The 22,871-nt window shown below is 46.2% G+C and overlaps 1 protein-coding gene across 5 annotated transcripts in view; it reads left to right on the top strand.

Annotated features, from left to right (window-relative positions):
* Positions 1 to 22,871, top strand: part of TMEM273 (transmembrane protein 273) — a 35,701-nt gene that overhangs the window by 9,630 nt on the left and 3,200 nt on the right. For 2 of the 5 annotated variants that reach the window (XM_043552378.1, XM_027831702.3), the window contains one exon: positions 20,786 to 20,812. In XM_043552378.1, the coding sequence (XP_043408313.1) occupies positions 20,786 to 20,812 (27 nt within the window). The other 3 variants (XM_037903888.2, XM_037903890.2, XM_037903889.2) reach the window with 3 other exon arrangements.

Raw genomic sequence — 22,871 nt, 5'->3', positions numbered from 1 at the left:
ATGGAAACAATTGAGAGAGACAAGGTAGGTGAGGTAATATCTTTTATTGGACCAACTTCTGTTGGTGGAAGGGACAAGCTTTCGAGCTTCACAGAGCTCTTCCTCAGGTCTGAAGAAGGTAACCTGAATTTCACAGCAAAATACAAGGTGGGACAGCTTGCTAAGCAGAAGAGGTTCACACATGTTGGAGGAGACCACTTATAATGAAGTGAGCAATTAAGGGCTAGCAGGCAGCAGGATGCGTTACAAATTGTTGTAATGAGCCATAAAACTCTGCTAAGTCCACAGTTTTGAGTGTCCAGCAGAGTTATGAATTGAAGCTCCCAGGCTCATCTTGTGAAGATGTTGGGCAGGTTTCCTTTGAGGATGAGAACTGAGAGATCAGCTATGGAGTGATTGCTTTGTGAGAAGTGATCACCCACAGGTGATAAGGGTGTTTTTGTCTTTTATATTTTTTTCTGTGAGAGTTCACTGGAGAGCATAGTGATTATCTGGTTTCATCCACATAGTTGTTATTAGGGCATTTAGTGCACTGGATGAGGTACACCAATGTTGTGATAGGCATGTGTAGGACCCATGGATCTTGAAAAAATTTTGTGGAGGGTGGTGATCATCACAGCAATGGAGATATGTCTGCAGGTTTTGCATCTTGTACTGGCAGGGTATGGTACTGCCTTGAGTTGGTGTGTCCTGATCTATGGGGAGCTTGTGTTTGATGATGAACTTGGCAAGACTGGAAGGCCATAAGATGGGGTTCAGGAAAGATTTATTTCCAGATGTGGTCCCCATCAAGTATGGGAAGAAATTTTAATGATACCCAGTATGGTTTCCAGTGTGTGTGTGTGTGTGTGTGTGTGTGTGTGTGTGTGTGTGTGTGGAGGGGGGTAGGTGACAACTAGGGTATGTGATCAGAGAAGATTTTATTTCCGCATTGAAGCAGATTCTCTTGAGATATTTTGATGGCCTGTTTCATAATGTGATCTATTTCTCTAGTGGAATGTCCTTGTTTGGTGGAACCATTGTCAGAGGCAGGATAATAGTCGTGATGGACCCTTGGTCTGACCCAGCACGGCAGTTCCTATGTTCCTAAGAGTGAGTCACAGAACTAAAGGCCAGAAGGGACAACCAGATCATCTAGTCTGACCTCCTGTCTATCACAAGCCACTAGCACCACTCAGCGTCCGTGCACCAAACCCAAAAACGGAATTGAGACCAAAGTATTAAAGCCCTCAGGAGACTAGACTCTTTTGTGTGAGAACTTTTAGGCTGTAGAATAGGCTCTCAGGGCAAATTGTGGAAGCTCCATTGCCTGGGACAATTAAAACTGGACTGGACAAAAACCCATGAAAACAGAAGAATTACTTCTCTGCTATGCAGAGCCAGTTAAGGCTCCCTGATTTGGTGTCAGCCCAGCCCCAGTATCTGCTAGAGCAACCTAGGAGTTGCTGTAACTTATGCCAGTGTAGAATCAGAAGAGTGGAGCTCCACTAGCCCCTAGACTGCCCCCTACTCTGGGGATGGATGGGTTGGCTGGCACCAGAGTTGGCTATGCTGGCTTTATGCCAGTAAGGTGTTGCCTTCCACAAAGGGTATTCTCTGCTGACCATTTACAGCTTGAATCCAGCCCACAACCATAACAATCCTGCAATGGCTGGGCTATGCATGACCTGACTGGTGTTTTTTAGCATTTAGCTGCTTCAGTGCAATGTTATGGACCCAGTCCTGGGAGGCATTGATCTTCTATTGCCTTGAACGGGAGTCAGCAGCACTCAGTACCTTGCCAGAGTGCTCAGCATCTAAACATTTTATTAAGGATTATCATGACTCAGCCTATCCACCCATATGCTGTACCCCACAGCAATTCAGTTATAAGCACTGGCCAAAATACCCACAACAGGATCAAGCCTAGAAGCTACCGTCCCATCACAGCATCCTCCAGAGGGGTAAGGAAAAGCTCTGACAAAGAGCCCCTAGAAAACCTGGCTGTTTTATACACAAGTGATGTCACTGCCAGTTACTGGACCTTAGCTAAAGCTAGGAGTTTTAGGGTTGAATCCTGCCCTCTGGTTTTGTTAAGACAAGATTCATGGCTGGGCCCCTTTCTTCTCAAGGTTTCCTTCTTATCTCATTTTGCCATATTCCTTTCTAACTCCTAAACTATACATTTCTTCATAATAAACTAAACAAAACAATTATTTACTGCATCTGGGGCCCAATTAACCATATTTTCTTTATTTCTATTACCTCAACCCAAACCTTAAATCAGATAACACTGGTATTTCCAGGATCACTACAAGTTTAGCACAAACAATGCCTGTTTCTTGTGATCTCATTCTTTTTGGTCGCATGCTTTAAGCCGATCACTCACGTCAAGATCCAAACTCAACTGAAAACCATAGTTCATTCAGAGTTAACGTGCATCTGTGTTCCTTCAGCTGGATAGGAACAAGTGTAGCCAGCCTTTCCTATGCCACCGGAGATGGCAGCACACATGTCAGATATTCAGTGACATAGCCTGACCCCACCAGAATATGGGACAAAGCCTCTGAACTGATTGGGAGAATGTTTATGTTAATCACTTCTGGGCAAGTAGAGCTCAAAAAGTTAATCAAGTATCAGGGTTTTCTGAAATGTAATCAAATATTTTCTATACACACATATGCATGACAGATGCGGGAGTTTCTCCCTGCAGGCTGGAAGGCTGAGGCAGGTTCACTTACAAACCGAATGGGTGAGAGTCACACAGCTCAGCTTCTCATCCTGACTGTCCCTGAGTTCAAGGCTGTTGAGATCCAGGCTTTTGTTTCCTCCCATTATGGAAGCAGGGTCTGGTCACAACATTTCCCAGCATTTTGGGATGGGGAGTTTCAGATCTGCGGTCGGTCACTAACCTCGCTTGCGTGTCCAGTTCCCTCAACTGGAAATGAGGACAGTTACCCTGCTCCTTATAAAATGCTCTGAGACCTACAGGTGAAAAGTGCCATATGAGAGTTAAATACTGTCACTGAGGCCCTGGCCTGGCTGTGAGACTGCAAACAAAGAGAGGAAAGTAGTTGTGATGTTGGTTTTGTCATGACCATTGCCAACTGGATTGAGGCTACCAAACTAGTATCAGATGGTTGCTGCACCATACTAGTGACCTCTTTTCTCCTTATTCGAGTACATCCAAATAATATGAGAGCTCTTTCACTGGAGCTGGCAAGTGTGATTTACAGCTCAAGTGCAGCCATGGCAGTGTGAGTGGCAGGGGAGACTAGCTGCTCTGAACATGTGCCTAGTGTTTCACCTGGAACTGTGCTCAGGACAGCTGGTCCCTCCTGCTCCATGTCTATTTTTAGCATGCTAGTTCAATCACAGCTAGTACGGGTATGTCTCCTTGAGCTGGACACGACATCTTCCGGCTCCAGTGCTGACATACCCTAAGATGAGAGGGGATGGGGAGGGAGCATATGGATCTATCTCCTGCTTTTTATCCGGACCGCCTGCAGGGATATTTAGTTGCCAGGAAACTGTCCAAAACTGAGTTAATTTTTTCTGGAGTTTGCCCTTTGCACGACCCAGTGTGCAGGTATCTGCTGTAAGTCGAGGAAAGTCTCTAGGACCATGTTAATTCAGGTTTTAATGCCATCCCAGAAGCTTGAAACAATTGGGCACATCCCAAACACATATGCAAGTGTAGCTCCTCCATCCCCACACCTCCAACATAGATCTTTGGGGGCAGCTTTAATTTTGTAATTTTGTGACCAATACCCCCGAAAGAGGATATTTCTGTTGAATGAGACATAAAGAAAGGTCCAAGGTCATTTCTTTTTCTGATTGCTGTATTCCCCTATGGGGGTAAGATATCTATTGTCGGTTCTTTGGTTTATTTTGGCCTCATTGCAACTATATGAACTCTTTGATGGGTTATTAGGCTTTCACACAGTATAGTTGCCAGTCTGGGGAAATAGTATAGCTCTCTGCAAAACTGGAGGAGTTCAGGCACTTCGGACAGCACAGGTGCTTCCCAGGCCAAATTCTGAGGTGACAGAACTGAATATGTTGCCATATTGCAGTACTTGGCATGTTGTATTGGGGTTGTAGAGAGGTCAGTGGTGTGATCCAGCCTTCAGTTATTAAGTGGGATATATATAGCATGCCACATTCCATCCAGTTTTCCACTTTATCTTCCCCCCAGTTTCTAGCATGGGATTCCCCCAGACTGGGAACTCTACACGAGAAGAAGGGTGGAATTTGGGGTGGCATGCAAAATTGGTCCATCACTGATTGCCTGTATGGCTGGCGGGGATTAGAACTTTATGGTATCTACAGTATCCAGAGCCTAAAATAGCTGTGTAATGTAAAAGGGAGGGCAGCTCCTTCTTGACGCTCACCTGTGTAGGCATTTTATTTGTGATAGCGTATGGCCCATGGCATGGCCCTGCTTACAAAGGCATGATGGGGCAGCCTCAGATTTGGGAATATAATTGCCCTAGTTCAACTGGTAGCTGAAGTCTCTTCAAGGAAATGGGTGGGTGTTCCCCATTCTCCATACCAGTGGTCTCCAAAGTGGGGTGCGCGCACCACAGGGGCAGCTCTTCTACCTTTGGTTCTGCGGCGGCAGGAGGAGTGCGCCTGCGGCAGCTCTTCCACAGAGCAGCTCTTCCCTTGTTTCTTCTCCGGTGGCACGCCTGCGGCAGCTCTTCCACATTTTTTCCTGCGGCGGCACGCCTGTGTCAATTTTTTTTTCCCCCTGGGGGTGCGCGATCAAAAAAGTTTGGAGACCACTGCTCCATACTTTAGTTTTAAGGAGATCACTGATTTTCTGAAAATAGGGTTGGGGTACTTGGTGTGGGAGACCCTTGAGAACATATATTAATCTGGGTAATGCGTCCATGTTACCATGTTTATTTCTCCTCAGAGGCTGAGGAGTATAGTTTCCCATTTACTCTGGTCACTGGTGACTTGTGTGATAATCAGGTCTAAACAGATTTGAGTTATTTGCTTTATATCTCGAGGATTAGGATTTCTAGATATTTTAATGCCATCGGCTGCCATTGGAAACCTCACTGACTAAGCAAGGCCCTGTATGCCTGTTTAGCTAATCCTAACACGTTGGATTTGTTCCAGTTGATTGTATATCCATGGGTGGCAGGTGAAGCTTCCCCTGGGGGAGGTTAGCTGCCTGTCCCACCTCTTTGTCCCCAGCTCCGCCTGCACTCCACCCCCGCTCCACCCCCTCCCTGCTCGGCCCCTCTCCGACATCTCTTCCCCTTTCCCTCCCCATCACCTGCCTGCCGCCGCTCACCTTCTTATTCCTCCGCCAGAAACCTGTGTCCGCTGCGAGACTCCCCACCCATAGCTTACCTCCTCACCCCCCTGCCTCCCTTGGCCTGTTATACCCACCGCCCATCTGGAGAAGCCCCTGAACCTTTCAATGAATTCTAATAATTTGGGTATGGACCTCTGTAGGTTAGGGAGTAGAACCAGCACATCATCTGCATACAACATAATTTTTTGTTCTATATGTCCAGTCTTAATACTCATTATATCCACACAGCCCTGGCTTGTGCATGCCAACAGTTCCAGGGCTGTGTCGAAGAGCGACAGGATAGCAGGCAGCCTGTAATGTGAATAGTTCTGAAATGAAGTTATTGGTGATCACCCAGCTGGAGGAGTTAGCGTAAAGCAGTGGTTTTCAACCTTTCCAGATGACTATACCCCTTTCAGGAGGCCAATTTGTCTTGTCTACCCCAAGTTTCACCTCACTTAGAAACTACTTGCTTACAAAATCAGACATAAAAATACATAAGTGTCACAGCACACTATCACTGACAAAGTGCTGACTTTCTCATTTTTACCCTATAATTATAAAATAAATCAATTAGAATATAAATTTTGTACATACATTTCAGTGCGATACAGTACTTGAGCCTGTTTTTCACTTGTGAGCCTTGTCTGAAGCCTGATCCTCAGGCGTCAGGGCTGAATCAGGTAACTTAGCTTCATGGCTACATTCCCTCTAAGGTGCACACCTGTGCAGCTGCGCAGGAGGCCACCAGGGGCTGCACACTTAATTAGCAGAGCTGCACACACGTGCACACTGTACTCAGGGGTGTGGCCACAGGTGGGCCTAGAAGATGGCAGTGGGGTAAGGTGGGGAATAGGTGGTAGGTGGGAGTAGTGGGAAGAGGTTGGGATGATGATGGGGGCGCTTGGGGTGTGCAGGGCTGCGGCAACTCCCCCAGCCTCTCCCCCCAAGTCCTGGGGCTACGCTGGCTGAGACGCCTCTCCCTCCCAGCTCCGGGGCTGTGGTGGGATGAGACGCCTCTCCCCTGGCCCCAGCCCTGGAGCGGCTGGAAGAGATGCCTTTCCCCCTGTCCCAGGACTGTGCCAGGGAGAGGCACCTCTCCCCCGGCCCCAGCCCTGGAGCTGCTATGGCGGGGAGAGACTCTTTCCCCCAGCCCAGGTGCTGCTGCAGGAAGAGAGGGCTGGGGGGAGTCCTCTCTCCCCGCCATAGCCCCAGAGCAGCCTGCACCCCAGACAACTTCATCCCCAGCCCCACCCCAGAGCCAGCACCCCCAGCTGGAGCCCTCATCCTCCGCACCCCAACCCTCTGCCCCAGCCCTGAGCCCCCCCCACACTCCGAACCCCTTGGCCCCACCCTTGCCACACATCACATATGGTGCACAGAACAAAATTCATCTGCGCGTGGATGGGAAAAATTAGAGGGAACATTGCTTCACAGGGCCCCCAGTGATGTGGGACCCTGGGCAACTGCCCTGCTTGCCATCCCCTAATGCCAGCCCTGCATTTGCGAGCCCCCTAAACCCATCCTGTGACCTCCTGGGAGCTGCAATCCGCAAGGTGAGAAACACTGATCTAGGGGAGTTGAGTACCCCCTAGAAGACCTCTGCATACCCCCAGGGGTACGTCGTCTCCTGGTTGAGAACTGATGTAGAGCAGCTTAATCCAGCTGATAAAGCGTCCCCAAATCTGTGTTCAGACTAATTTTTCTTTTAATTCCAACCCATTACTTCTTGTTATGCCTCACACAAAATAATTTCTCTCACTCCCTGGGCCATATTCTGAACTGGGGTAAATCAGTATAATTCCATTAAAGTCCAGGGATCTACACCAATTTACACCAGCCAAAGTACTTAGTTCACTTCCACTCCTCCTGGAAGTCAACCATTCCAGCCCCTTGAACTTCTTTGTAGAATTTATCTGAATTTCCCACAACATGTCAACATCTTTTGGGTATTATAGTTTCCAGAATCAAGCACCACATCCCTGGTACAGAAGCACTAAATAAGCAGTGAGAGACATATGCCTTAAAGTGTATGCAGCCCAAAATCACATTGGCAGTTCATTAGGAAGTAATTAACAGCATTTGCCCCTTTATTTACACAGGTACATAATTATTTAAGTAATAAATTCATAATGAGATGCCTGTAAACACAATGGGATATTTACTAATACTTTGAAAGCCTAAAAGGTTTTAGGCATCATGCTGTCAGTTAACGAAACAGTCATTTTGATGTCAACTGACAATTATTAGGTGTCATTTAAAAAAAAATTAATAGCTCACATCAGTTTCAAATGCCATCTTGGTGTAAGCTTGGTAAATTATAATGCCTAAAATATCATGCAAGTTTAATGTATTAATAAAAATGTCTGGGCACATTTAATGTTGGCAGTATTTTGAGTTAACTACAGTACGTGGCAGACAGATTTATTCTGACAGAAAGAGACAAAGAAAGAGACAGACAGAGGCAAGGAGAAGGACAGAGAGACAGAATATTTACTCAGAAAGAAAATATACGTATTTTAAAACCTTTGCAATAGCCAGCAGGAATTTTTTAACTCAACGAATCCTGAGCAACACATACACTGACCCCCGCTCCCATACAGCTCACTGTATCAATCACCAGTGTAAATCATTCAGTGTGAGATCGTGTTTTAAATGCCGTGCACAAGTCATTGGGACATTTGAGGAAGGAGGGAAGGAGCTTGGCAGCTGCATACCCAACTGCCAAGCCCAGCAAGGATTTTTTTTTCTTTTCTTTTCTGCTACTAGGAATAGCCTCTGAATGTTATCTGTTTTTCCATCTCGTTTCTTCCAAGGTATCTGCTGCCTTTGCTAGGCCCTGTGGCGTTGCCAGTAAGGCTGGTGAGATACAGCTTGCTCTTGTGAGTTATGGCTTTGCAGCATGTTTACCATTCCTTTGACTAACACATGAGCATGTGGAATTAATTTGAGCATGTATCATATACCTACTACTGGATGGAATCAGAACTGCTCACTTCTGTGTCATAGTCCCTATACTATTAACAGCTAATGGAGATTCTTTCTCCAGTAGGCCAAATGGTAGGGATTGTGCTTTTGTGACCGTGGAGTGCAGCATATCTGTCTGTTCATTTTAGGCACATGTAATGCACCAAATCCCCTAGTATCCTGTTTCTCCTAACCTAGCACATTGAGAATGGTTAAGTCCTTGGCTACCACATATTTCTTATAGTACTGTAAATAAAAACAAGCTCCAAGGAAAAGCTCCAAGGAAAATTCCCCTTGAAATAGATGCAAGAGATAATTTAACAGCAAAAAGCATAACATTCTCTATATAACACTACAACATACACAATTTACTTATTGCAATGTACATCTCTGTTTATATCAAGGGTGGACAAAGCACCACCTACAGGTCAAATGTGATCCATGGAGTTCTACAAAGTGGCTCATGGCCACCTACATTTCTAATATTGAGGTGCTGTTGATAGAAGACATGTCCTACAATGCTACCTGCCATCGTAATCTAATTACCCTCCACTTTAACCAAGATGCCATGTTGGGATCTGTTTTCTCCATGAGTTGAAACTTCCTCTAGCATTTGATTTAATATGGCACAGAAAGATGGTTTTGACTCTTGGCTAGTATCCCTCACTCTGTGAAAGACACTGGGCTTTGCAATGCATGCCTTGACTAATATACTGTACAAACTATTCACACACAGCAGTATACATTCCATCTATACCCAAGTGAGGGCTAAAATCTCAGCAGCTATACCATCCATTGAAATTGTATCTGTTTAAGAGGCTGACACATACTGTACTGTAAACAAGTTCTCAAAGAAGAGCACTCAGAATAGCTAGATACCAAAAATACACTTGCAGAGAAATTCTCTTTCTCTCAGAGCTCATTTCTCTCAGAGTTCATTCCCTTGGCGTGGGGTGGGTGGTGAGTGAGATGATACACAAAGAGAGCAAGACAGGCGGCCAGGAATTTCCTGTTTTTTTAACACACACTACAGATGTTTTGTGGATTTTAACGTTTTCAGCTGAATGTCCTCCTCTCTGTGGAGACTGCCAATGTGAGGGTAATGCCCTTTGTGATGGGGACACCTTTCCATAAGGAAATGGATTGAAAACACCAAGTCATTTCACATAGGGCACTGATTAGTCAGCAGCTAGAAACTGCTTACAACCACTATTCACCCCAGCTGCATTTGAAGCAGTGAGATTATGGAGGCATCGGTAGCAACTCCAAAATTCAGGCTGTGTTGAGATTTCCGCTGAAAGCAGGATTTATAATCCCTTCATTTCACAATTTATGAGTGAATTTACTTTTCACGTGTAGCAGATCAACTCTTCAGAGGCCAGGTGAATTTTCCATCAGATTTTCCCGTACAGTTTTGGAGTGGTGATATTTTAAATTGCCCTAGCTTGGAAATTTGGCTCCTCTGATGCACACATTTCTTTTTGCCTCCCAACAGATAAAGAACCACATTCACCACAAAATATACACACACACACACACACACACACACACACACACACATTCATTACATTTGAAAAGTGGCTTATTTCTTAAATATTGAGTTATCCCCTTTATTTGTCACTGTGTGTAACTTTGTGACTTTGTCCTCACCCATAACTATTTCACATTTGGGGACAATGTATACCTTCAAATCAGCGGCACTGCTATGGGTATCCGCATGGCCCCACAGTATGCCAACATTTTTATGGCTGACTTAGAACAACACTTCCTCAGCTCTCGTCCCCTAATGCCCCTACTCTACTTGCGCTATATTGATGACATCTTCATCATCTGGACCCATGGAAAAGAAGCCCTTGAGGAATTCCACCATGATTTCAACAATTTCCATCCCACCATCAACCTCAGCCTGGACCAGTCCACACAAGAGATCCACTTCCTGGACACTATGGTGCTAATAAGCGATGGTCACATAAACACCACCCTATACCGGAAACCTACTGACCGCTATTCCTACCTACATGCCTCCAGCTTTCACCCAGACCATACCACACGATCCATCTTCTACAGCCAAGCTCTACGATACAACCGCATTTGCTCCAACTCCTCAGACAGAGACAAACACCTACAAGATCTCTATCAAGCATTCTTACAAATACAATACCCACCTGCTGAAGTGAAGAAACAAATTGACAGAGCCAGAAGATTACCCAGAAGTCATCTACTACAGGACAGGCCCAACAAAGAAAATAACAGAACGCCACTAGCCATCACCTTCAGCCCCCAACTAAAACCTCTCCAATGCACCATCAAGGATCTACAACCTACCCTGAAGGACGACCCATTACTCTCACAAATCTTGGGAGACAGGCCAGTCCTTGCCTACAGACAGCCCCCCAACCTGAAGCAAATACTCACCAGCAACCACACACCACACACCAGAACCACTAACCCAGGAACCTATCCTTGCAACAAAGCCCGTTGCCAACTGTGTCCACGTATCTATTCAGGGGACACCATCATAGGGCCTAATCACATCAGCCACACTATCAGAGGCTCGTTCACCTGCACATCTACCAATGTGATATATGCCATCATGTGCCAGCAATGCCCCTCTGCCATGTACATTGGTCAAACTGGACAGTCTCTACATAAAAGAATAAATGGACACAAATCAGATGTCAAGAATTATAACATTCATAAACCAGTCGGAGAACACTTCAATCTCTCTGGTCACTCAATTACAGACCTAAAGGTTGCAATATTACAACAAAAAGACTTCAAAAACAGACTCCAAGGAGAGACTGCTGAATTGGAATTAATTTGCAAACTGGATACAATTAACTTAGGCTTGAATAGAGACTGGGAGTGGATGGGTCATTACACAAAATAAAACTATTTCCCCATGTTTATTTCCCCGCACTCCCACCGTTCCTCAGACGTTCCTGTTAACTGCTGGAAATGGCCCACCTTGATTATCACTACAAAAGGTTTTCTCCCCCCTCCCCCCGCTCTCCTGCTGGTAATAGCTCATCTTAAATGATAACACCCATTTTTTCATGTTCTGTGTGTATATAAATCTCCTCACTGTATTTTCCACTGAATGCATCCGATGAAGTGAGCTGTAGCTCGCGAAAGCTTATGCTCAAATAAATTGGTTAGTCTTTAAGGTGCCACTAGTACTCCTTTTCTTCTTGTCACAAGCTTGCACTGTCTCCTTCTCTGGGTGGACACCACTGTTGAGGGGACCCGACCGCCGGATCCCATGCACTTCTAAGCCCCCGGGGTCTGGTTAGATCCAAGCCACTGTTCCTAGCTCTGGGCTTTTGGCACAATCCCAGCACAGACCCTATGTTTGTCACCTTTCCTTGGGATGTTGGGCTCCACAGCCCAGACACTTGAATTCCCAAAATCAGTGCCCCAGCCTTCCCAAGCCCCCAGTTGCTGAGAGCTCTACCTTACTATGAGCACTCAGAGCTTCTTAACTAACCCCTTCAAGAACAACATGGTAGGCAAGCAAGGAACACACATCACTTTTACTCTCAGGAAAGCACAAGAGAGATACAGATCTTTGCAAAACAACCAACAGTCCCAAGGCACACTTCCCCCGTCCGATCTGACCCCTTCTATGAGTCAAAGGTCGGGTCAGCTTTTCAGGCAGAGTCCCTCTTACCCTCTCTCCCTCCCTCCCTATAGCTGGGTTTCTGACATGTGGCAGAGGACAGCCTCCCCCGCCCCATTTTCAGAGAGCATCCCCCTCTCTGGTGCTGTTTGCCATGTGCCCAGACTGCAAAATTTGGACCCCCTCCCCCCCAGGCATGTGAGTCCCACATGAAGGAAACCCGTGTCTCCTGAGGCAGGCCAGTCCTCATGTGTCATTCAAAGTTGATTGCCCTCAATGGCTCTTTCATCATCCCTCCTTGGCAATGCAGCGTGTGGAACAGACTGACCTTCTCAAGGTCACACTGACATTCCCACACAGAATGACACGTAGCAGTTTAAATGGAAGGCACAAAACCAAACAAAGTTCACAGTTTGAATCAGACATGTCACAATCATCATCTAACTTAATTCCCCAATGGAACTGCCCTGATCAATCAGCTATCGGCCGGCTCTCCTCACACACACATCCCTGCCATTCCTGAGAGCAAGGAGGCCGGGGGCAGTCTAGCGTGTGGGCAGACTGGTGTGGAGCTTTGGAAAGGCAGAGAAGATGCTCTGGAGAAGAAATCAAGAGACCACAAGCCCTGCCTTGCTTTTCCTACCCACAGACACCCTGTGGTTTGCTGCCCTGGCCCTGCCCTCTGAAGATCCACAGGAAGTTCAACCGGTCCCTGATGGCAGGAGTGAGTTAATGGCTGCCGGCCTCCTTCCACCCCACCATTCATTCTCCTCCCTGGCCCCAGCAGCCCTGCTCATCCCCTTCTGCACACGTGGCTTTCTCACTTCCCCACTGTAACCTCCACTTCCCGGCTCATCTCCCATAAGGAGCACTTGAAATATTGCTGCTTTACTGCATACTGACTGAGCTCCCCTCCCCATTCCAGCCTCAACTCCCCTCCAGAGCATCCCACTGCCCACACGGCTTCCCCACTCTTATGGTTCCAGGGCTAGATGCACCTCTGTCCTCGCTAGTCTCACTGAGTGCATCCCCTCAGCTGTCAGGCCCCATGCCTTTACTCCTCACGCAATTCTCCCACTCTTAGGTGGGCCCAGGACTACAGCACCCATGTATCAGCCGTGGTTAACCAGCAGCTCCAACTGAGTTCTGGCACCTGTGGTGCTTCCCTATATGGGAGTTTGTGACCAGTGGTGGGGAAAGAAACAACCCCAGACTTCCTAAAAACCAGGCTAGCAGGAGGTCGAGCCAGAATCCTCAGAGCCAAGGGCTCTGTCATTGTCCCTTCAACATCGTCAAGTGTTTGCTGAAGGACGACTTACCTTGAGCCATTCTTTTGCTTCCCGCTTGTTTTTCCTCACAGCCCCCTGTTAAACTAAGCCCTGATATTCACACAGTAAACATCCCAATAACTAGTGCAACATACAGTATTCTTAAGTTATTGCCGCACAGCTCCACGTAAGTTACTCCCCCTCCCCTCCTGTTGGCCTCCAAAGGGGACGGGTGAGGGACTTGGCTCTGTCAACCCACAGGTCGTCCTGCAGTGAGGAGCTCCACTCTGCCAAACCATAGGAAGGTGGACAGAGCAGAGGTCCCCTCTGATGAGCCATAGGCTGCTCTACAGAAAGGGGCTTCTCTACAGTTTCTCCCCACCAAGCCTTCTCCCGTTCCGCAGGGCTGAAGGGCTGCTTTTCCCCATCAGAAAGTTTGTGAAATACAAAATGCAAATCCCCTGTGGCCTGCTTCAGCTACAAGACTCCCCTTCTGCCTACCCCATCCCCACACATTAGCCCCTAACAAGCACAGGGGGCAGACGAGGGGAAGAGTTGCTGCCCATTGAGCCAGAGCATGAGCGCTTGCACTGCTGTTAATGAGGAGACACGTTCTGCGTCTGACAAACTTCCTTTGCCCTGCGAGAGGGAAGTCCTGCTCTGATGAGCCTGATTCCCTATTGAGCGCTGGAGGAATTGGAGGGAGGCCATGTGCGGTGGCATATGTAATTTTCTAATACAGACTCTCTGAACACATATACCAGAAATTAAGTTGAATGCATAATACTCCTTAGCCCAGGCAAGTGCCACATAATACATGTCACCGTGAATAAACATATTTATTAGAAAATTAGAGAACAATCAAAAGGACGCAATATATATAAAAGAAATGTGCAAATGCAGTAAGAAATAACTACCCAACCCATCCATATATACATATTGCAGAAACAAAAATTAAATATCCCTGCTATACAGAGGCCATGTTGCCTAGTGGCTAGAGAACTGGACTGGGACTCAGGAGAGCTGTATTCTAGTCCTGGTTCTCACTCTGGCCTGTTGAGTGACCATGGAAAAAAAAATCACTGTGCCTCAGTTTCCTGATCTTTAAAACGGGGAAAATACCACTTAGCTTCTTTGTAAAATGCTTTGACATCTACTGATGAAAAGTACTGTATATGAGCTAGGTATTATTATTATTATTTATTTATTACCTCGCACACTTTAATGAGGACACCAAGATTTTCACTGACCTGGGAAACGTGAGGGTTTAAACGGAATTACTACAACAATTCATAGTCAAATCTAATTGTTCAGGTCGGCTGGTCGTAGGTTCCTCCAGCACCACCACAGAATGCACTAACTACTCCTGACCTTTTCCTCATGTCACCATTGTGCTGCTGCCACCTTTCTTTCTGTGGATGCTAGTACTGTACCCCTCCAGCTAACCTCTCCCAGATCTTTTCCAACAGCACCATTCAGACTCTATTCCATCGTTGCTGTCAAATGTCTCTCTCTCTCCCTACTTTACCCATTACCTCTTATCTGCTCTGGCTCCACATGAGGGAGGACATGATACCACCTCAAAATATATCAGGCCAGATCCTCAGCTGTGTCAGTCAGCATAGTTCTGTTGGCTTCGCCAGGGAGGATGTGGCCCATCATTACTAAGCATACAGCCCATAGTAAGGGGCAGTGCATAGAGGATCCCCCAGAGGCACTGTGCCTCAGAGATGCACAACTCCTTGTGGGGCTCCCTGCTTGCATGGGGGATGGACAGAGTAATTTGTTATACTCCTTTGCAGGATGCAGCATACTTCACTCGTGCAGCCAGCCAGTTCCACTGGCTAGAGTGGGTGGGTGGCAGAGCCATGGTTCCACCTAATCTTTGCCTCTCCTTGTACCTTGGGGGGAGCATCCGGGCTGCCACTCCTCTGCTCCTTTGGCTGCTGGGGTTGCATTTGTGGCTGGATCTTACACAGCTGCAAAAGTGAGAAGAATCCTTATTCCTTCCTACTGTGCTGCACAGCCACGTAAGGGCTAGTCACGATGTAGCCCTAGATCACTAATCCCGGGATTAGTCCAAACATTTGCTGAGGCAGAAGAAGAAAATACATTTTGTCAAACTGAGAACAAGAGGGTCCTGGGGGTAATTGCTCAGAACAGATGTCAGAATATGACAAAACCTTGGATACCACTGATTTCAGCAACACTGCAGGAGCTCTTCACTTCCCTGGAGCTGCCATGGTACAAACATGCCAAAGACTTTTCGAGGAACATCCAAACACATGCTCCTAAAAGACACACAAATTTTAAAAAAAAAAAATGAAAAATACAATTTCAACTCCCACACCTGAACATGGCTCATTTTCAGCAAGCCACAGATTCATAGCATCATTGATGTTAAGACCAGAAGGGGTAATCATCTAGTTTGGATTCCTGCATAAGACAGGCCGTAGAACCTTACCCAGTGATTCCTGAATCAAGCACATAACTTCTGGCAGAGCTCATACCTAGCTTAAGAAAAAGGCACTATTGTTTCAGACTGACTCTGAGTAGACTTTTTTTCCTCAGCTAATAAGTGTCTGTATATCCTCCTATACTGTCCTGTATTTCCAGTCAGAACATTTTCATCCTGTACCCTTGTCTCTATCTTGCTCTCGCTCTCTCTTGATGTGCTCATCTGAACAAATTTGTATTAGACATCAGCAAAGCTAAGTTTTCATTTCTTTTAATTAGCACTAATAATTGTCTAGCTTCTCATTCAGCCCAATATGTGCACTTTGCTCTCTCACACAACACGTTTTTCAAGTTTTTAACAGCAAGTTGAAAGAGCTAAACAACACACAAGATTGGAGTGATGACAAGAAAATTGTTACAGTCAAATAACCACTACCGAGAGCAGTGTGGAAGAAACCATCAGCCTCCAACCACCAACCCATTTATTATTGCCCCATAAAAAAACAGGTAGCTCAAATGCATTTTGTATCAATGCAATCACCAAACATCAAGGAAATCACCAGTTGAGACATTAAGCTGCAGAGAACCTCATTTCACATACTTGATTTACCAGTCATAATATCCCAAGACACACAGACTCCATCTCCTATTGCAAATGTTTGGTCAAATTGAGAATAACTCATAATGCAAACATCCAATTCCTGACAGCCACAGTCCTTTCCTAACTTGTAACTCAGATGTCATGCTTTCTCTTGTACAAATATTATACGTCTATCACTACTATATCTTTAACTCTAACCACACTAAGGCCACGTCTACACTACCCGCCGGATTGGTGGGTAGTGATCGATCTATCGGGGATCAATTTATCGCGTCTAGTGTAGACGTGATAAATCACTCCCCGATCGCTCCGCCGTTGACTCCGGAACTCCACCAGGACGAGAGGCGGAAGCGGAGTCGACGGGGGAGCGGCGGCCGTCGATCCCGCGCCGTGACGACACGAAGTAAGTGATTCTAAGTCAATCTAAGATACGTCGACTTCAGCTGTGCTATTCTCGTAGCTGAAGTTGCGTATCTTAGATCGATTCCACCGCCCACACCCCCCCGCCTAGTGTAGACCAGGCCTAAAATTAAGTGTGTTGAGAGAGTGCAACACATAGAGTGACCACTGCTGTATTCAGTTAGCCAGCAAGAATAATCCCAACAGGTTTTATTTTACATGGGGAAATACATCAATTTGCAACATGTCCCATTCTACATTCAGCTGGTAGATTTTGGTACCATAATCAAAAGAAAGTTGCGTTCGGTTTTTTAAATGACTGTGGTCCTAATCCTGCAAACACTTGCATAACTTTAATCGCATGCTTACAGCTCCATAACTTCAATGGGACTAGCTGTGTAAGTAAAGCCAAGCAGGCGCATACCTGTTTGCAAGACCAGGGGCTTTGCTTGTTTTATAGAGTCCATTTCAGAGAAAAAAGGCTACTTTAATTTGATTTAGTTTAATTTAATTTATACCACAGGGGTGGCCAAACTTATTGACCCTCCGAGCTGCATACGACAATCTTCAGAAGTTTGAGAGCTGGAGTCCACCTGCCGGGGATCAGGGCTTTAGCCCCGAGGGAGGCGCCTGCCAGAACTCCGGGCTTCAGGCCCCACGGCGCTTCAGTTACACTAATGTGACTGCATACAGAGTCCTGAGCATTATTCCCAGATCTGCTCTGGACTTTTGTGACGTGGGGCAAGTCACTTATCATCTCTGTAAAAATGCAAATAATACCTTACAGGTCATTCTGGGCAACTGTGAGGCATAACTATTGTCCAGTATCTTTGAAAACTCATGGCGATCTGGGGAAGTCCTGGATGACTGGAAAAAGGCTAATGTAGTGCCCATCTTTAAAAAAGGGAAGGAGGAGGATCCTGGGAACTACAGGCCAGTCAGCCTCACCTCAGTCCCCGGAAAAATCATGGAGCAGGTCCTCAAGGAATCAATTCTGAAGCACTTAGAGGAGAGGAAAGTGATCAGGAACAGTCAGCATGGATTCACCAAGGGCAAGTCATGCCTGACTAATCTAATTGCCTTCTATGACGAGATAACTGGTTCTGTGGATGAAGGGAAAGCAGTGGACGTGGTGTTCCTTGACTTTAGCAAAGCTTTTGACACTGTCTCCCACAGTATTCTTGTCAGCAAGTTAAAGAAGTATGGGCTGGATGAATGCACTATAAGGTGGGTAGAAAATTGGCTAGATTGTCGGGCTCAACGGGTAGTGATCAATGGCTCCACGTCTAGTTGGCAGCCAGTATCAAGCGGAGTGCCCCAAGGGTTGGTCCTGGGGCCAGTTTTGTTCAATATCTTCATTAATGATCTGGAGGATGGTGTGGATTGCACCCTCAGCAAGTTTGCAGACGACACTAAACTGGGAGGAGTGGTAGATACGCTGGAGGGTAGGGCTAGGATACAGAGGGACCTAGACAAATTGGAGGATTGGGCCAAAAGAAATCTGATGAGGTTCAACAAGGACAAGTGCAGAGTCCTACACTTAGGATGGAAGAATCCAGTGCACCACTACAGACTAGGGACCGAATGGCTTGGCAGCAGTTCTGCAGAAAAGGACCTAGGGGTTACAGTGGACAAGAAGCTGGATATGAGTCAACAGTGTGCCGTTGTAGCCAAGAAGGCCAATGGCATTTTGGGATGTATAAGTAGGGGCATTGCCAGCAGATCGAGGGACATGATCGTTCCCCTCTATTCGACATTGGTGAGGCCTCATCTGGAGTACTGTGTCCAGTTTTGGGCCCCACACTACAAGAAGGATGTGGAAAAATTGGAGAGAGTCCAGCGGAGGGTAACAAAAATGATTAGGGGACTGGAACACATGACTTAAGAGGAGAGGCTGAGGGAACTGGGATTGTTTAGTCTACAGAAGAGAAGAATGAGGGGAGATTTGATAGCTGCTTTCAGCTACCTGAAAGGTGGTTCCAAAGAGGATGGATCTAGACTATTCTCAGTGGTAGCGGATGACAGGACAAGGAGTAATGGTCTCAAGTTGCAGTGGGGGAGATTTAGGTTGGATATTAGGAAAAACTTTTTCATTAGGAGGGTGGTGAAACACTGGAATGCGTTACCTAGGGAGGTGGTGGAATCTCCTTCCTTAGAAGTTTTTAAGGTCAGGCTTGACAAAGCCCTGGCTAGGATGATTTAATTGGGGATCGGTCCTGCTTTGAGCAGGGGGTTGCACTAGATGACCTCCTGAGGTCTCTTCCAAGCCTGATATTCTATGATTCTATGAACTAATGCTTATAAAGCACTTGGATGAAAGGTGCTATAGCAATGCAAAGCATTATGGGCCATATTCTGCCATCGTGCTCAAGTTGAGTAGAACCTTGTTCCGTGAATCTCACTGAAATCGAGGGACTGTTTGTGGAGTAAATACTATAAGTGTGGAGTTTGCAAACAGGGGCAAATGTAGCCTCCCAGTTCAGTGGCTGCACCATCCCCTTCCAGGAGTCCCTGCCTGCTTCCACCCCACTTCTCACCCCCCTACTCTCTCCCACTCCCCAGTGGGCAGCCCTGCCTGTGTGAATGCGCATTCAGGCCTGATTTCTGTGGGTGCACTTGCACCCATGGACCCTGTCTAGAGCAGCCACTGGTTTGCATGTTGAAAAAGGACATGAAGGGCCTGATTCTCTTCTCATTCCAGTCTACACTGGTGTAACTAGGGTTCCCAACACTGTATTTCAGAAATACTGGACAGTTTTCTTAGTACCACCCTGCTCCTCACCCCCCTTGTTGGCTCATGTCTGTTCCACTTCATGGTCCTCGGCACCGAGATGAGTCCTCACTCTGTGCCCTCCCAGAAGCCTTTGCCTCCCCCTCCCAGGTCCCTACTCCTTACCCCACCTCAGTGATGAGCTGCCAGAAGCTGAAGAACTGGTTCCTTCAGTCACTCCGGGTCTTCGGCGGCACGTCCTTCAGTCACTCCAGGTCTTTGGCAGCACTGAAGGGCCCGCCGCCGAAGTGCTGCCAAAGACCTGGATCAAGTGAATGACGTGCCGCCGAAGACCCGGAGCGACTGAAGGACATGCTGCTGAAGTGCTGTCGAAGGACCGCAGAGCCTCAGAGTAGAGTAGAGCTCAGGCGGGACGGACAGGATGGTCCCGCGGGCAGCATGTGGCCTGCGGGCTGGAGTTTGCCGAACCCCTTTAACAACCGGTTCTAAACCGGCTGCAAAATTTAACAACCGATTCGCGCGAACCGGTGCAAACCGACTTCAGCTCACCACTGCCCCTCCCTACTGGTGAACCTCAGATCCATCCCACTTCCCAGGGAGCCAGCAAGATTTCAGGAGTTGAGAGCCCGGGACCAGCACACAGATCAGGGCCCGGGGTACTGCCCTGGCTGTGCTGCCAGCCACGTGAGACTGTGACATGTGTGGTATCGCTGCCAGGGCATGCATGCATGCAGCTTATGTTCTGGGTTTTTTTCACTGGGACCAGCATTCCCTTAGTGGATCCCAGTGAAAAAATAAATGACACATTTTCACCAGCAATCTGCATGGCTGTACAAAAACTGGCCAGGAGGCAATCCTAGTTGAAATATGGGATCAAAGGCAGCCCAAACTGATTAAATAACATATTGCCTGTCCCATACTTAAATAAAGGACATCCCTTATAATATGGGCCTATTGGCAACTGTAGGTGTAATTACCTGGCCTCCAGTGGAGTTTCTCCCAGTTTACACTTGTGTAAGTGAGAGGAGAATCAGAGTCCTTAAGAAAAAGCTGAGGCCTAATGACTTGTATTGAATTTCTCTGCTCTTGCAAAATCTATGTTTCTAAAAAATAATTTGGCTAAAAATTTCTTTGAGGGAGGAAAAAAGGCTCATGAAAAGCCAACTGCTGAAGAAACATTTCCTGCCTGCCAAGGCTCTGAACAGCTCCTTTTCTGTAGCTTTCTGAAAATGTTTTAGTCCTGAAGGAAAAAGACTCTGCAGATCGTTCATTTCCAGGAACTGACACTAGGGGGAGTAAAACAGAATAAAAGATTGGAGAGAAGTAAAGAAACCATGGAAGAGTTAAAGGAAGAATCGAATCAGTGTTTTGATGGGTTGATTCTTTGAGTGAGCACTTTTGGATGACTGCTCCTGTACTCACACTCCCTGTCTCATTCTTTTACGCTTTGCAGGTCACGCGTGGAATCAGCTGCGAACAGGTATGTTCTACAGAAGGGGCCAGGTGGGAAGAGCTCAGGATCTTCCTCCAGTCTGATGCAGCAGGAATGGGGTGGAGGGTAACGCAGAGTCTTTGGTGGCAGCCAGTAACAAAGAGGAATAAACGTGGCCACATACACAACAATGAAGGAGTGCTGTGAGACCCAGGTCCAGCAATTGTAAGCCCAGGTTTACAATGCAGTGTAGACACTCGTGGGGGCTTGGAAATACCGAGGTTTACACAGACCCGGGTTTACAATGGAGTGTAGACATGCCCTTGGCAATCCTGGGCAAATCACTTAACCTTTCTGTGCTTCAGGCTCCCCACCTGTAGTAGTAAAGTAGTAATAATACTTACCTACCTCACAGGAGTATCATGGGGCTATTTGTTTTAATGTTGGTAAAATGCTTTCAGATCCTTGGGTGGAAGGTGACAGGGAAGCCTAAAGTGATTTTATTATGAAGTGCCATTCTCTGATATGTATCAATCAAATGTCAGACCCATAACATGTGTTTGCTAATGTAAATCTCCTCCTGGATAACTCCTTTGCCCAACAATTTTATGTGGATTTTGCATGACCGTTAGGGAAATTGGAATCCGTAAAAGTAAAATACAGAAAGTAAATTTCAGATGCACACACAGTCCTGCTTCCCTATGTGTTATGTTACTTAAAGGGGAAACTATATCTTTATGCTATAGGCCAGTATTGTGAAATGATTAAGCAGCACAACCAATTTTATAAAATTCAATCAAAATAGCAATGAAAAAGTAGATTGTATCTCTATACCCTTTCCAAAGCCACCCCTTGTGAGTGGGAAAAACTGGAAAAAATCCGGGGAAACCCCTCACCTTATCTTCCTTCCAGTCCCTCCCTTCAGATCAACTGTGCCTCCTGCAGAGCACTACCAGTTGAAATGGTTTGCTTACATAGCAAGTTGAGACCCACTGCTTAGGGTAAAATAGCTTGTGCTCCCCTTCCTGCTGTTCTGTTTGTCACATTTACTTCTTGCACTTTGTCATAAACTAGGCCCTGATCCTGGAAACACTTATGCATGAGCTTGACTGCAAGGGCAATTCCATTGAAGTAAATGACACTGCTCACATGCATAAGTGATTCCAGACTCAAGGCTCTACATTGTTAGCTTTTTGTGGCACGACTGTCTTTTACTGTGTCTGTACAGTCAGTGTAATGGGGTCCTGATTCTTGGCTAATGCCCCTAAGAAATACTGTAGTACAAAATTAAAACTAATACTATAAACAAATGTTGCTATCTTTTATTATCAGAATGCATGTTGGAATCCATGTCTTTGCACAGAAATATAAATGTAGAAAACAGAACTATTCCAGGTTTCAGAGTGGTAGCCGTGTTAGTCTGTATCAGCAAAAAGAATGAGGAGTCCTTGTGGCACCTTAGAGACTAACACATTTATTTGGGCATAAGCTTTTGTGGGCTAAAGCTCACTTCATCAGATGCATGCAGTGGAAAATACAGTAGGAAGATATAATGTCTTCTGCAGTTTCCACAGTATGCATCCGATGAAGTGAGCTGTAGCTCACGAAAGCTCATGCTCAAATAAATTGGTTAGTCTCTAAGGTGCCACAAGTACTCCTTTTCTTTTTGCGAATACAGACTAACACGGCTGTTACTCTGAAACCTGTCAGTAGGTAGATGTATATCCACAGAGAACATGAAAAAATGGGTGTTGCCATACCAACTCTAACAAGAGTAATCAATTAAGGCGGGCTATTATCAGCCGGAGGAAAAAAAACTTTTGTAGTGATAATCAGGATGGCCCATTTCAAACAGTTGACAAGAAGGTGTGAGTAACAGCAGGGGGGAAATTAGCATGGGGAAGTAGTTTAAATGAGCTCCTTAGTCATTTCTGCACCAGAAATTATAAATATCTTTTATGTTTGAAAAGCAGAACAGGGTTCCTTGAAGCAATAAAAATAATACATTTATAGCATTTTACATCTTCAAAGCATTCTACAAACATCAGCTATGCCTCAACCCCTGTGAGAAAGGTGGATCAGTATTATCGTCTGCAGCTCGCACAAA

Source organism: Chelonia mydas, chromosome 7 (genome assembly GCF_015237465.2).
Source record: "Chelonia mydas isolate rCheMyd1 chromosome 7, rCheMyd1.pri.v2, whole genome shotgun sequence".
Taxonomy (NCBI): domain Eukaryota; kingdom Metazoa; phylum Chordata; order Testudines; family Cheloniidae; genus Chelonia; species Chelonia mydas.
Note: the sequence above shows the minus strand (reverse complement) of the source record. Positions and strands in the feature narration are given on the sequence as shown.